The following is a 16032-nucleotide window of genomic DNA, read 5'->3' as shown; positions in this document are numbered from 1 at the left end:
CAGCAGCGCATTAGGATACACGGTAATCTATATTTAGAGTTGCATTGTTCCAAGGTTGTTCACAAAGACTTCATTATATAGTGGATTAAATTTACATTGAATGCTTGTGCATTTTAATGAATCTGCATTGTTGACGGGCAGTTTTACATTAAATGCTTGAGGATTATAATGAATCTCTATTGTTGGCGGTTTCGTTTGCGATGAGGACCTGGGTATTAGCGATAACAAACAGCAAACACTCCCGTCATGACTCATGGCCCACTCTGTGTGTCGCCCCTCCGAGAAGTCAACCAGGGGACAGTGTAGAACACTCACAGTCATAATGAGTGGGAGGGGCACTGAGTCGTCATGGGGATGGGTCAGCGACTGATAATTGGGCGTGGGACTCCATGGTAACAAAGCACACGGCCGTATTAATGAGATTAATAATGTTCTGTTCAGTCTCGTTTCACCAAGGAGAGGATTAGCTCCATACAGCTCTCCCGAAGGTAAACGAGAGGACAATTACTCAGACACCCTGACCAAGATTCAACACAGATTTTTTTTTATTTTCTGTGGTTGAAATTAAGTTTAAGGGCAAAGGGAAGCACAGACACACTAAGCAACAACAAGTCAAGCAGTATTGTTTCCGACCTGCAAACAGGCAGAGTTTTGTTCCAGCAGTCCCAGTCAGATCAAAGCATTTAGAACCACAATGTTGTGATTTTGCCACAGTGTAGGGGCTCGATTCAATCCGTATCGCAGAAGTTCAAAATTATACTGTAGTGCAATTGAAATGTAAAGGTAATTTCCGATAGAGCCGATCTACGCAGCGTGTAAAGTGAATGCAGTCTCCGCCATCGTGGGAACATGACCTTTTATATTTCTACCACGCTATAAGGCGGAACTTTGGTGATAGGTATTGAATCGAGCCCTAAGATATGCCAGACCTCTAATTAGTGTCAATGTTGACATTTACCCTAGCCCTAGGTTCAAGTGAAATGGTTTTAAACGTACCTCAATCCAGGGATGGAAGGTGTAACTTCAAGGCCACACCCCGGATCAACCCTAACCCTAGCCATTACTGTAACCCTAACCCTATTCATTACCCTAACCCTAACCCTAGCCCTAGCCATTACCCTAACCCTAGCCATTACTGTAACCCTAACCCTATTCATTACCCTAACCCTAACCCTAGCCCTAGCCATTACCCTAACCCTAGCCATTACTGTAACCCTAACCCTATTCATTACCCTAACCCTAGCCCTAGCCATTACCCTAACCCTAACCATTACTGTAACCCTAACCCTATTCATTACCCTAACCCTAACCCTAGCCATTACCCTAACCCTAACCAATACTGTAACCCTAACCCTATTCATTACCCTAACCCTAAGGCCGTGATTCAATACGATCGCAGGTTATAGTCATTGCAGCTTTTAAAGGCAATGTTGGGGAGATCCCTTTCACGGTAAACGCTGCATATGTCAGATCAATTGGAAATTGCCCTTAAAAGCTGCAATAACTCATGATTGGATTTAATCTTGGCCTAACCGCTTCATGTCTACATCGTGGATATACCCTAACCCTATCCATTACCGTAACCCCAACCCTATCCATTACCCTAACCCTAACCCTATCCATTACCCTAACCCTAACCCTATCCATTACCGTAACCCCAACCCTATCCATTACCCTAACCCTAACCCTATCCATTACCCTAACCCTAACCCTATCCATTACCCTAACCCTATCCATTACCCTAACCCTAACCCTATCCATTACCCTAACCCTAACCCTATCCATTACCCTAACCCTAACCCTATCCATTACCCTAACCCTATCCATTACCCTAACCCTAACCCTATCCATTACCCTAACCCTATCCATTACCCTAACCATAACCCTATCCATTACCCTAACCCTAACCCTATCCATTACCCTAACCCTAACCCTATCCATTACCCTAACCCTAACCCTATCCATTACCCTAACCCTATCCATTACCCTAACCCTAACCCTATCCATTACCCTAACCCTATCCATTACCCTAACCCTATCCATTACCCTAACCCTAACCCTATCCATTACCCTAACCCTATCCATTACCCTAACCCTAACCCTAACCCTATCCATTACCATAACCCTATCCATTACCCTAACCCTAACCCTATCCATTACCCTAACCCTAACCCTATCCATTACCCTAACCCTAACCCTATCCATTACCCTAACCCTAACCCTATCCATTACCCTAACCCTATCCATTACCCTAACCCTAACCCTATCCATTACCCTAACCCTATCCATTACCCTAACCCTATCCATTACCCTAACCCTAACCCTATCCATTACCCTAACCCTAACCCTATCCATTACCCTAACCCTAACCCTATCCATTACCCTAACCCTAACCCTATCCATTACCCTAACCCTAACCCTATCCATTACCCTAACCCTAACCCTATCCATTACCGTAACCCCAACCCTGTTGTGTTAAATCAATTCTATTCATTCCTAGATTAGTCATGGTGTTGTGTTCCGAATCGTAATGTGTAAAATTCTGCAACATCCCAGGCGAGACAGGTCAGTTGTTGTGTTAAACTCGTTTTATTCATTCCCAGATCAGTCATGGTAGTGGACTCTATCAGCATTGAGCTATGCATACAGAAGTGTATCGCTGTTTCAGTCACACACACACACAATTGTTTTTCTTTATTGTGTCATCATGGACTATTTGCACATTTCATGATTCAACATTAGAAACAAGGATGTTCCATCAATCTTTGCAAAAAGCCTGTGTCTTTTGAATTTAGTTTGACAGCAAATAGACCTAATTTCAGACAGAGGTGAGTAAATCCAGTTGTATTGCTGTGACTGTAGGTATGTAATGGTATAGACAAAACTGAAGGATGTTTGTCAATTAATTAATCTAATAAAACATACTTTTATAAAATATGGAATTTCAATATATATTTTTAAAGCATCTCGAGAAAGATCCGGAAACATTATTAAAATGACACCATAGTTATGCAATGCATATTCAGGGAATATGAGGTTCTTCTCTAATAAAAAGAGACACAACCACCTATTATAGTCCTACGGAGGTGCACAAGAAAAGCATTCTCTTGATTGCACAGAGAAACTAGGACCATAAATTATATTGTTTTCAGGGTATTTAGATAAAAACATTCCACATACAGAACTTTTCCTATTCTTAGTTTTCCCCTTCTAACCACCACAAAGTCAAAACAGTGACACATCACATTAAGTCATCATCCATACATCTTCTCTACAGTAGTTGTGCGCTATGCAGCTGTAACAGGGAGAGAACACAATGGTTCTCTCCCATGGTCATTCAAAGGTTTACTATGTGAGTTTGTCTCTCTTGTTGAAACTGGTCTCCTCCTCGATGGAGGAGACTTGGGACTTCTGTTTTTTTTGCTGTTTGTCCATTGTCAGGTGCAGGGTCTTCTTGTGCCATGTCAGTTTTGGAGTCGGGGGCCGGTTCTCAGGGGAACCATAAGAGAAGCTGTGTGCTCGGGGACACAGCTGAATGCTCCAGCCCCTGTCAGTCTCTCTCTTACTGTATGCTAGGCTATCACTCAGATCCATTATAACATATTCTTCTAATAAATTCATATTCATAAAATCTCTCTTTGTATACAACAAAATTAAAATTGTCTGTGGAGATTAAGGCAGTCCATCCATTTTTACAAACAAGACACAGAACTCACAAAACATATCTGAATAGGAAAAACAATGATGAAAATGTCCCATGGACTTGATAGGCTACTGTACTCGAGTCCCTTCATATCCGTCCTCTGGAAGTTTCAATCTTTCAAAGAAGAAGTCTTGAAAAGTTCATCAAAATGTCACCCAGACAATCTTATAGGAGTCATAGATCTATTCCCATGAAGTTCCACTAGGCCTCAGAAGCCTGGGGCTAGATTTGACATTCGGCTGGCTGGAGAAGCCTGGAGGCTGAAGTTACACATGCACTGAGGGCACACTCCTGTTGAGCACCTGAACACGCATCAGCTGTACACTGGTCATGATCTTCTTCTGGTGGCCCATCAGTGTCACCCCCAGCCTGTGTATATCCCTGTAGGACACAGAGATGGAACAAAGTCACAAACACATCAGTGATCACATGAATTAACACACATTAGATATGATAGACCAAGATACTGTTAAGCACTTTATGGCAACTGCATCCATGACATTTGGATAATGTGATTAGAGTGTGATGTTGTGAGAGTAGGACTGTAGTGTGGTGTCAGCGTGGAGCTGTGGCCTGGTCCCTTACCCTTGGTTCATGCTTATGATGTGGCCCAAGGTCTGGTAGCCTCCTACAGCAAAGTGGTCCTTGTATCGGCCCATCTTGATGGTATCCAGCCACTCATCCACAGAACTACAGCTGCTGAAGTCTGGGATACTTCTGTCCATCATGGGAGGTGTGCCTAACCTGGGGGAGAGAGAGAAACAGAGAGAAAAGAGGGCGCGAGAGAGCGAGAGACCGCGAGAGACAAAATGGAGAAAAAATGTAAAGTGAGAGAGAGAGGAGGAAGAAAAGGTGGTAGGAAAAAGACAGAGAGGGAGAGCAGAGGCATGAGGAAAGAGAGAGATGAGAAAAAAGGTCTTGAAATGCAATAGCAGCTAAGGCAGAAAATCAATAGCAGTTAAAATGATAGAGAAGAGGTGGCTGCTCTGATTGCAGGATGGCTGGTTTGGCTAGATTAATACAGGGAGAAATCCTTAACACCCCCCTTCCCTCCTCATTCCTCCATCTCCCCTTCTTCCTCCTGACATGCACCAGGGATCCGGGACCCGGGATCTGAACGGAGCGATTTAACACGGGTCCAACTCTGGCTTCAGCTGCTATTCTCTCTGCTCTCTGATTCCCAAACGATCAATGTCAATATCACAGGCTCTTATTTAACAGAGAGCGCGTCAATCAGAGATGAGCTTATTGGAAAACGAACACGGCCGTTCCTTGCTCCCCTAAGGCAACCCGTCTCCCTAGCGTCAGCAGGGGAAGTTTGGGGGAAACTTTGGGCTGTAACTTTATCCCACAGCTTATGTTTGACAGATGAGCTGAGAGTGGATTTGCAGCCCTTTGTCCAGACAATGGCTCCCAAGCAATCTGTATTGCCCAGGCGATGGTGGCCTAGCAGCCTGCTCACCTGCACAGCGTGTCCATGGACTTAAGGTTCTCCGGGTTCCGGATAAGCTTGTCTAGAACCGTAACAATCTGGCAGAAGCGAGGCCTCTCGTTCCGATCCTTCTGCCAGCAGTCCAGCATGAGAGTGTGTAGAGCACCTGGACAACTCATTGGAGCAGGCAGCCTGTAGCCCTCCTCTACTGATTTTATCACCTACACACACACACACACACACACACACACACACACACACACACACACACACACACACACACACACACACACACACACACACACACACACACACACACACACACACACACACACACACACACACACACACAGATATGCAGGTATCATTACACACACATACAGTACATGTGTTTTTGTGTGTGTGTCCACTCCACTCACATCTCGGTTGGTGAGGTTCCAGTATGGCCTCTCCCCGTATGACATCACCTCCCACATGACCACGCCGTAGCTCCACACGTCACTGGATGAGGAGAACTTCCTGTAGGCGATGGCCTCCGGTGCTGTCCAGCGGATCGGAATCTTACCACCCTGAAGGGAATAGCACCACACTAGAGCCGACACTGGCATTTCACCACGGAATAGAAAACACAACCTGAACTAGAGAACTAGGGCTACAACAGTATTAGAACCTAGTGCATATTACAGTTTTAGAATGTAGCTATCATGAGAGTGTGAACTCACGCTGGTGGTGTATGCTGCATCGGGATCGTCCTCCAGGACTCTAGACAGGCCAAAGTCAGACACCTTACACACCAAGTTGCTGTTGACCAGGATGTTACGAGCTGCCAGGTCGCGGTGGATGTAGCCCAGGTCTGCCAGGTAGGTCATACCTGCAGCGATGCCACGCAGCACGCCCACCAACTGGATTATAGTGAACTGACCATCATGTCTCTGAGAGGAGGAAGGGGAGAGAGGAGAAGAACAGGGTTGAGATGTAGAGAGAGATTGAGATCTCTGATGTCAAGTCTTTCAAAAAACAATTTTTAAATGTGTTCACAAGAGAAAGAAAGTGAGGGAATCTGATAGAAAGAGGGAAACTGTAAGTGAAAAAGAGATGAAATCCATATAAAGCGTTGTTTTATTTATACAGCATATTTCAGACATGGAATGCAACACAATGTGCTTCACAGGAAAATATACTGAACAAAAATATAAATGCAACATGCAACAATTTCAAAAATGTTACTGAGTTACAGCTCATTTGAGGAAATCAGTCAATTGAAATTAATTCATTAGGCCTTAATCTATGGATTTCCCATGACTGGGAATACAGATATGCATCTGTTGGTCACAGATACCTTAAAAAAATGGGCCTCAGGATTTCGTCATGGAATTTTTGTGCATTCAAATCGATAAAATGCAATTGTGTTCGTTGTTCGTAATTTATGCCTGCCCATACCATAATCCCACCGCCACCATGGGGCACTCTGTTCACAACGTTGACATCAGAAAACCTCTCGCTCACACGACGCCATACACATGGTCTGCGTTTGTGAGGCCGGTGGGACGTACTGCCAAATTCTCTAAAACAATGTTGGAGGCGGCTTATGGTAGAGAAATTAACATTCAATTCTCTGGCAACAGCTCTGGTGGACCTTCCTGCAGTCAGCATGCCAATTGCATGCCAACTTGAGATCTCTGTGGCATTGTGTTGTGTGACAAAACTGCACATTTTAGAGTGGCCTTTTATTGTCCCCAGCACAAGGTGCACCTGTGTAATGATCATGCTGTTTAATCAGCTTCTTGATATGCCACCCCTGTCAGGTGAATTGATTATCTTAGCAAAGGAGAAATGTTCACTAACAGGGATGTAAATACACGTGTGTGCAACATTTTTGAGAAATAAGCTTTTTGTACGTAAGGAACATTTTGGGGATCTTTTATTTCAGCTCATGAGACATGGGACCAACACTTTACATGTTGCGTTTATATTTTTGTCCAGTATATATAAAAACATAAAAGCAACAAACCCTCAGGAAAGAGTCCAGAGATCCATTCTCCATGTACTCAGTGATGATCATGACTGGTTTACCTGGAGGAATGGAGAGATGGGAGTAAGGGAGTGTGGGGGAGGGAGTGAGGCAGGAAGCATTATTCCACAGTAACTAAACAGGAGTAACTTACACCAGATAACTTACTTATTGCATTTAATTGAATTTGGCTGAAAATAAATGTAATTGCACCACACTGGAAATGAAGTTGAATCAAATCAAAACAAATGGAATCTTACTGCGTGTTACCACTCCCTCCAGGTGGATGATGTTAGGGTGGTCAAACTGGGCCATGATTGATGCCTCAGCCAGAAATTCTCTCCTCTGCTTGTCACTGTATCCTGCCTTCAGCGTCTTCAGAGCCACCGGGATGTCTCTCTTCCCTGGGAGACGCATCCGCCCGTAACACACCTCCCCAAACTCACCTGGAGACACACACAAACACACACACACACACAATTCAGCTTGATATATAGTATATGCCTCCCTGACAACACTATAGACTGATGTATTCATTGATTGAAAAATGTATTCAAACAAAAACGAAAAATATATACTACCGTTCAAAAGTTTGGGGTCACTTAGAAATGTCCTTGTTTTTGTTAACATTTAACATTTATCATAAATACAGTGTAGACATTGTAAATATTGTAAATGACTGGTGTAGCTGGAAACGGCTGATTTTTAATGGAATATCTACATAGGCGTACAGAGGCCCATTATCAGCTACCATCACTCCTGTGTTCCAATGGCACGTTGTGTTAGCTAATCCAAGTTTAGCATTTTAAAAGGCTAATTGATCATTAGAAAACCCGTTTGAAATTATGTTAGCACAGCTGAAAACTGTTGTACTGATTAAAGAAGCAACAAAACTGGACATCTTTAGACTAGTTGAATATCTGGAGCATCAGCATTTCGGATACATTTCATGTTATTTTAATGGACAAAAAATGTGCTTTTCTTTCCAAATCAAGGACATTTCTAAGTGACCCCAAACTTTTGAACGGTAGTGTATGTACGGTATATTTCTCCTTTGTGCTTTGAAAAGTCCCGGAGCATGTCATTACATGTCTTTCCCTTTCCTCTTCTGTGTCCTATCAACAACTGCCATTCTAAAGGTCATTGTTAACAGACGTGATTATGACGCCTGTGTGTTGCCATGTCCTGCTGTGCCAATATGATGTTAGTATTCCCTGTGTGTTTGATTGATAGCCCCATGCGACGCTCTGATTCCACTGTGCCATCCCTCTCCACTGCACACCGCAGCATTTACGTCAGCCAATGATTTTCAGTTTACCTGAGCCAATGATTTTCTCCAGTTTGATCCTGGAAGCTTCAATTTCTCTGGCAAACTCATGGACGGCCTGGCAGGGGTCCTCGTAGGTGTGTGGATCGATGTAGAAACGTGTGTCGGGGAATGACACTAAAATAAACAACATTAGCATCTGGTCACATACCACTGGATGGAAACAATATGCTTCATATATATATATATGAGAGAGAGAGAGAGAGAGTGAGTGAGTGAGTGAGTGAGTGAGTGAGAGAGAGAGAGAGAGAGAGAGAGAGAGAGAGAGAGAGAGAGAGAGAGAGAGAGAGAGAGAGAGAGAGAGAGAGAGAGAGAGAGAGAGAGAGAGAGAGAGAGAGAGAGAGAGAGAGAGAGAGAGAGAGAGAGAGAGAGAGAGAGAGAGAGAGAGAGAGAGAGAGAGAGAGAGAGAGAGAGAGAGAGAGAGAGAGAGAGAATATGCCATTTAAAAATATGAAGAGAGAGAGAGATCCTTTCTACCTGAACAAATCTGAATCAAAAGGGAAGTGAACTGTGTACATTGAGGATGAACATTATTACCACTGGAGTGAAGACTAGGAAGGGAAATGTAATAATAGACTAGTAATAATAATACAAACGCACCATGGCCATTCTGGTAGTGCATTTTCTCCTCATCAGAGTCCTGGAAGGCCTTGCTATAGCCACAGTGTCTGGATCACAAACACACAGAAACATGTAAATGTCACTATGGGTAGGACAATGGTAGGGATATGTTGTGATGCTGTTTTCTACTTTGTATTTCCAAGTCTTCTCTGGTGTATGGTTTATATAGAGCATCACGTTGTATGTTAAAACTCTTCAGTCTCGTCATAGCAGTTAATTCACTCTAAAATGCCATTTTCACATGTCAGTCTTCAGAATAGTTCAGAGTCTAGACACTTCTCACTGTTTTCCTCTCTTTCTGTCTTCCAGCTCCAAACGAACTCGGCTTGAAAATGTTAACAAGTTGGAAATAGTTAAACGCAATTAAATAAATGATTTGTGGAAGAGTTGTAGACCTCAGAAGAGGGAATTGAAGGAGAGGGATATGTAAAACACATTTGCATTGTTCCTTAACCAAAATGAATTGCCATTATAATTAAACTCACTGTTTAGAACACTGAGGTATAATAAGAACTGGAGACTGTGTCCAAAATGTCTGCCAATTGTTTTCAAGGTAATCTACTCACTTTCACATATGCCGATTCATGGACCGTCTACTGTATATCCGAGTTGCGTCCTGTTTATACGTACCAACATCACATGTGCACTAGCACTCAGTGCGCACAGGGAGCAGCATGAGCAGCGACAACATCATTACGTCATCCAAAAATATGGCAGACATTGGATGAATTTAACATTTTAATACAGTATCTTCGGCTGTGAGTGATGACATTTTTTCCCCCCTCAATTATTATGTTAATAATTAAATGGATATTTTGTGCACAAAGGTGATGACTAAAGTGACTTACTAGGAATTTTCTAATCTGACTTCTCTATGTGGCCGTGTATGGAAATGGTCTTTCTGGGTTGGGCGTCTGCAGTACTGAAGCAAAACTGTAGGAGCAGTCGAAACTTTGCTTCTAGACAGGAACCCTGGCCCCTTGGTTTAGAATTACAAAACTCAGCTGAGTCTGAACATTTCCTACGCAGAAACTCTGTGAGATGACTTGACTTTCCACTGTAAACGCAGGCTGTAATCTAGAGTGAGAACTACTCGGTACTAATTAAAACCATTAGTGGAACAACGTTAGAGAGATTATCTCCTTACGTTTCCTGTTTGATGGACATATCACAGTGCTGTTGGGGTTTGAGGTTGCAGACAGACACACCATGGAAACAGTTACCGTAGCATAAGAGCCTATGGGGTTTGAGGTTGCAGACAGACACACCATGGAAACAGTTACCGTAGCATAAGAGACTATGGGGTTTGAGGTTGCAGACAGACACACCATGGAAACAGTTACCGTAGCATAAGAGCCTATGGGGTTTGAGGTTGCAGACAGACACACCATGGAAACGGTTACCGTAGCATAAGAGCCTATGGGGTTTGAGGTTGCAGACAGACACACCATGGAAACAGTTACCGTAGCATAAGAGCCTATGGGGTTTGAGGTTGCAGACAGACACACCATGGAAACGGTTACCGTAGCATAAGAGCCTATGGGGTTTGAGGTTGCAGACAGACACACCATGGAAACAGTTACCGTAGCATAAGAGCCTATGGGGTTTGAGGTTGCAGACAGACACACCATGGAAACGGTTACCGTAGCATAAGAGCCTATGGGGTTTGAGGTTGCAGACAGACACACCATGGAAACAGTTACCGTAGCATAAGAGCCTATGGGGTTTGAGGTTGCAGACAGACACACCATGGAAACAGTTACCGTAGCATAAGAGCCTATGGGGTTTGAGGTTGCAGACAGACACACCATGGAAACGGTTACCGTAGCATAAGAGCCTATGGGGTTTGAGGTTGCAGACAGACACACCATGGAAACAGTTACCGTAGCATAAGAGCCTATAGGGTTTGAGGTTGCAGACAGACACACCATGGAAACAGTTACCGTAGCATAAGAGCATATGGGGTTTGAGGTTGCAGACAGACACACCATGGAAACAGTTACCGTAGCATAAGAGCCTATGGGGTTTGAGGTTGCAGACAGACACACCATGGAAACAGTTACCGTAGCATAAGAGCCTATGGGGTTTGAGGTTGCAGACAGACACACCATGGAAACAGTTACCGTAGCATAAGAGCCTATGGGGTTTGAGGTTGCAGACAGACACACCATGGAAACAGTTACCGTAGCATAAGAGCCTATGGGGTTTGAGGTTGCAGACAGACACACCATGGAAACAGTTACCGTAGCATAAGAGCCTATGGGGTTTGAGGTTGCAGACAGACACACCATGGAAACAGTTACCGTAGCATAAGAGCCTATGGGGTTTGAGGTTGCAGACAGACACACCATGGAAACGGTTACCGTAGCATAAGAGCCTATGGGGTTTGAGGTTGCAGACAGACACACCATGGAAACAGTTACCGTAGCATAAGAGCCTATAGGGTTTGAGGTTGCAGACAGACACACCATGGAAACAGTTACCGTAGCATAAGAGCCTATGGGGTTTGAGGTTGCAGACAGACACACCATGGAAACAGTTACCGTAGCATAAGAGCCTATGGGGTTTGAGGTTGCAGACAGACACACCATGGAAACAGTTACCGTAACATAAGAGCCTATGGGGTTTGAGGTTGCAGACAGACACACCATGGAAACAGTTACCGTAGCATAAGAGCCTATGGGGTTTGAGGTTGCAGACAGACACACCATGGAAACAGTTACCGTAGCATAAGAGCCTATGGGGTTTAGAGGTGATCATATGGATTTCAATGCATAAGGTTATAGGACATCACAGGCAGATAAAGAACAACAACATAACTACTAATATAAACATGAACCCTACTATAAATGAATCCTATGGAGATGATGGTAACATTTACTTGAACCCTCCTTGAGGTAGTGTAAAAAAATATCCCACATACATATGTGAATGACGTAGAGTCAGAGAGGACTCGTCTACATCACGGGTAGTGGTGTAGTGTAAGAAAGGGTTGCCTTGCCGTTTCCTGCAGATGACGATGGCCAGGAAGGTGACGAGGCCAGAGACCAGGACCATACAGATCCAGATGATGGTCATAGTGTCGTAGCGCAGAGGAACTGGACACACAACAACACAACCAGTTAGTGTCAGAGTGAGACAGTGAGACAGTGAGACAGTGTTTGTGAGAATGTGTGTGAGAGAGAGAAAGTGAGAGGGAGAGAGAGACAACGATAGTGTGTGTGAGTGTGTGTGTGTGTTAAAATGTGTAACGTGTGTGTGTGAGAGTGCATGCGTGTGTGTGTGTGTGTTCTGTGCTCTTTGAGGCTTGGATCAGCAGCAGATTTCCTGCCAGGGGTGACCCTCACACAAAGCCCAGATCAATAACATTAAGGGATTGTCTGAAGACTTCCTGGTCCCACTGACACTGACGGCTCTTTAACCAGTAGCATGCTGTGCTGTCTGGGTTAACATACACTAACTCCCCTGTGGCTGACAGGTTTACACAGTAGTACACATATCAACCAACAGACACTTCTATCAAGCCTCTCTATAATTACTAGGAATGTGTACAAATACTTGTGCATCGCTGGGTGGTCCCAGGTGGGTCGTGTATCGCTGGGTGGGACCAGGTGGGTCGTGTATCGCTGGGTGGGACCAGGTGGGTCGTGCACCGCTGGGTGGGACCAGGTGGGTCGTGCATCACTCAAATAGGTGGTGTTGGGTGAGGTGCGTTTTCACCCATAGAAAACAATGTACTTTGAAACCTCAGTGTTTTGTTGTTTTATTGATGGTCACTGCTCCATGGTGCTCTTCTCTGATTATCTTACTTGCTTTCCCGGTCTGGATCTCCACGTTCTGGCTGAAGCGTCCGCAGCCTGCCGAGGTTCTGGCCCGGACCTGGAAGATGTACCTGGTACCGGGCTTCAGACCAGACACCCGGGCCGTGGTCCCCTTGGCCTTCAGGGTGGAGTAACTCTGCTGCTCCTTATCCTGGTGGAGGAGAGAGGTTAGGGAGGAGGAGAGGAGGGTAGGAAGGGGTGGAGCACCGGAGAGATGTGATAAAGGCTGTCTATACAAAGCTGTGTTTACATTTCTGACTAACATCCACCTTAGCAGAAACCCCAGGAGTTTGGCCAAATGAAGACATTAACACAGCAGCCACACTAATCTGTCTGTACTATCCAGATGTGTGTGTTCATGACACTATTACTTCACTCTATACACACACACTCCCCTGTCTCCAGGGACCACTCGGCTGTGGGGTGTGATGTGGTATTTACATTTGCCCTGGTCTGGTGTGTGTGCCTCCTGTGCTGGTCAGATCACTCTTACCCCATTAGCTGTGTGTCAGAGCATGCAGAACAACACATCAATTAGCTTGTCTGCCTCCACTTTCAGGCTTACCCACACGCTCACTGCCACTGTCACTTTCACCTATCAGCCCAGATCAGTCCCACCCACACACAGTATTTATCTACTGTACCTTCTCGTAGTATTTGACGTCATACTCCAGTATGACTCCGTTGGGCTGGTCTGGTTCGTGCCACAGCAGAGTGACACTATTCTGACTTGCGTTCTCTTGTCGAATCGCAATTACCTGGGAGGGGGCTGAACAGGAAGCAAGAAACAGGAAGTACACAGACACATAAATGAATAGAGAACCAGAACAGACAGGGCAGCCCTGCATGTAAACAGCAATACAATCCAATTGAGATCATACAGAATAATGTAACTTACTGTAGCTGTTGAGCTGTTTTTTTTTTTGTAGCTGTTTTTAATTCTAGGTAAACTGTATTTATTTTCTATGTAAAGTGACCTTCAGTAATAAAATGTTATGTAATAAATCCATACAGGTATCCCCTACCTGCCTGGTTCGTAGTGATGTTGACAGAGGCGAAGGGCGGCAGCTCGTTGCTCAGATGAGTCACTGCATTCATCGCTAGGATGCGGAAGGTGTAGTTGGCGTGAGCAACCAGGTTTAGAACAGTCACCCAGGGTTCGGTCAGAGAGCTCTGCCGGGGAACGAACCGCACCGGTACTGCACCGGCACGGTCCACTGTCCCTCCACCCCCTCCTCCCATCCCCCCTCCCCCACTGGTTGTCCCTGCTGTACAGTCCTCACACTGCCCCCCCTCCCCAGAACACTTCTGACAGAGCAAACTGTACAGCAGGTCACTGCGACCCCCAGAGTCCAGCGGTCGCCCCCACTCCAGATTCACTGACGTCCCGTTAACTGACGATATCACGTTTACTGGAGCTGTTGGGGGGCCTGAGGAGAGGAGAGATAGAAAAAGAGAGGGAAGAGAAGAATTAGAAGGGAGTAGAAAAAGTTAAGTTTTCAAATGTTTTTTTCTTGCCTATCACCTGAAACATTTTTTTTTTTTTTTTTTTTTTTTATTTTTTTTTTTTAGGGGTGGATCAGCTTAATATTGCGGAAAGAATGTTGCTTCCAATGTAATTGTCTGCATCATTTCCAATCCCCCATATTTTTTTGGGTAAATATATATATCCATACACGCATGCATACATATATACATATATACATACACATACCTATATAGACATACATACTTTTTTAAAGAATATACCTTTATTATTATTCCCCGCAACCCTACCACCGCTCCCCCAATTGGAGTAAACTAATAAACACTTCTGCTTTTACCTTCAATTTATACATCTTATACCTATTTTACAGACACAGACTACTTTATAATAGTTCTCTCTTGTTTGTTCTTAGTCCTTCCTCTATTTCTGTTGTCCATCCAATTTTATTTCCACTTGTAACTGTGCTATTTCACAAAAGCTCCGCACCTATACACATTTCACAGATCCCGTATGCCCTACATTGTTTATCTTGTTATTAGTCCCACCCTTCAGTTCCACTCAACCCTTCCCATCTATCTTCCAACATCATCCATTTCGGATTTTTATTTGCCATATATTTTTCAACTGTGCTGTGATGCTTCCCAAAAGATTTGAACCTTCCTATTCTCATAGCTTCTACAGATTGTAAATTAAAAATAAACATTTTTGCTAAAATAATTATTATATTATTGATTGATTGACTATGGCTTTTCAAATCCCCCAGTATTGCTATCTGTAGCGTTAGTTCTAGGCAAATGTTGCAATTCTTCAGCCATTCCTGGACCTGTGACCAAAAACGAGCTACATATGGACAATACCAAAATAAATGATCTAATGACTCTGCCTCCTCACAACAGAATCTGCAGAGCTGGGAAGATTGTATACCCCATATATATAACATTCTATTAGTTGCAAGAATTTTGTACAGTAATTTAAATTGAAAAATTCGAAGTTTTGAATCCGGCGTTGTTTTGCGTATCAATTCATAAACCATGTGCCATGGAATGGGTACATCGAAAATCTCTTCCCAACTATTTTGCAATTTATATGGCACAGCTGTCAGTTTTTTGGTCCTTAAATGAAATTGGTATATGTTTTTATTTATCACACTTTTCTTTAACCATTTATGTTCTTTAATACAGGGCCGACATACAAGTTCCTTACTTTTTTCCCCTTCTACTTGCCTCTTCCATTTTTGTGGTAATGCTGCAATTAATTGGTTGTAATTTTGGGTAGAGCAGACATTTCCATATGTCTGTGTTAGCTGCATGTGTGACATAACTCCACCAGTCCTATTTATGATATCATTCACAAAAATTATACCTTTTTTAAACATTTCTTCGATAAATACAGTTTTTTTATCAATTACTATATTTGAATTTAACCACAATATTTGTTGTACTATTTGTTCCGTCCTTTCAGGTGGATTAAACTGAAATTGCAACCAACTTTCTAAGGCTTGTTTAAAAAATAAGGATATTTTGGAGATTATTTCCTTTTCAAACAACCGAAAGTGAGCAGGTGTAATCTGAATAAAGGGAAAAAGGCCCTTCTTGAACATAGGATGAGACATTCGTACCAATTTACTAGAG

At 43.6% G+C, this 16032-nt stretch overlaps 1 protein-coding gene across 1 annotated transcript in view; it reads right to left on the bottom strand.

Moving 5' to 3' along the window:
- Positions 1 to 3969: 3969 nt before the first annotated feature.
- LOC120025140 (ephrin type-A receptor 8-like) overlaps positions 3970 to 16032 on the bottom strand; it is a 53869-nt gene continuing 41806 nt past the window's right edge. The window contains exons 6-18 of the mRNA XM_038969587.1: positions 14172 to 14345; positions 13941 to 14114; positions 13560 to 13684; positions 12904 to 13066; positions 12096 to 12192; positions 9026 to 9141; positions 8465 to 8590; positions 7407 to 7592; positions 7147 to 7208; positions 5858 to 6067; positions 5555 to 5704; positions 5166 to 5356; positions 3970 to 4072 (exon numbers count right to left, since the gene is read on the bottom strand). Coding sequence (XP_038825515.1) covers positions 3970 to 4072; positions 5166 to 5356; positions 5555 to 5704; positions 5858 to 6067; positions 7147 to 7208; positions 7407 to 7592; positions 8465 to 8590; positions 9026 to 9141; positions 12096 to 12192; positions 12904 to 13066; positions 13560 to 13684; positions 13941 to 14114; positions 14172 to 14345 — 1877 coding nt within the window. The remainder of the gene's footprint in view (positions 4073 to 5165; positions 5357 to 5554; positions 5705 to 5857; positions 6068 to 7146; positions 7209 to 7406; positions 7593 to 8464; positions 8591 to 9025; positions 9142 to 12095; positions 12193 to 12903; positions 13067 to 13559; positions 13685 to 13940; positions 14115 to 14171; positions 14346 to 16032) is intronic.

Source organism: Salvelinus namaycush, chromosome 2, assembly GCF_016432855.1.
Source record: "Salvelinus namaycush isolate Seneca chromosome 2, SaNama_1.0, whole genome shotgun sequence".
NCBI classification, from domain to species: Eukaryota; Metazoa; Chordata; class Actinopteri; order Salmoniformes; family Salmonidae; genus Salvelinus; species Salvelinus namaycush.
Note: the sequence above shows the minus strand (reverse complement) of the source record. Positions and strands in the feature narration are given on the sequence as shown.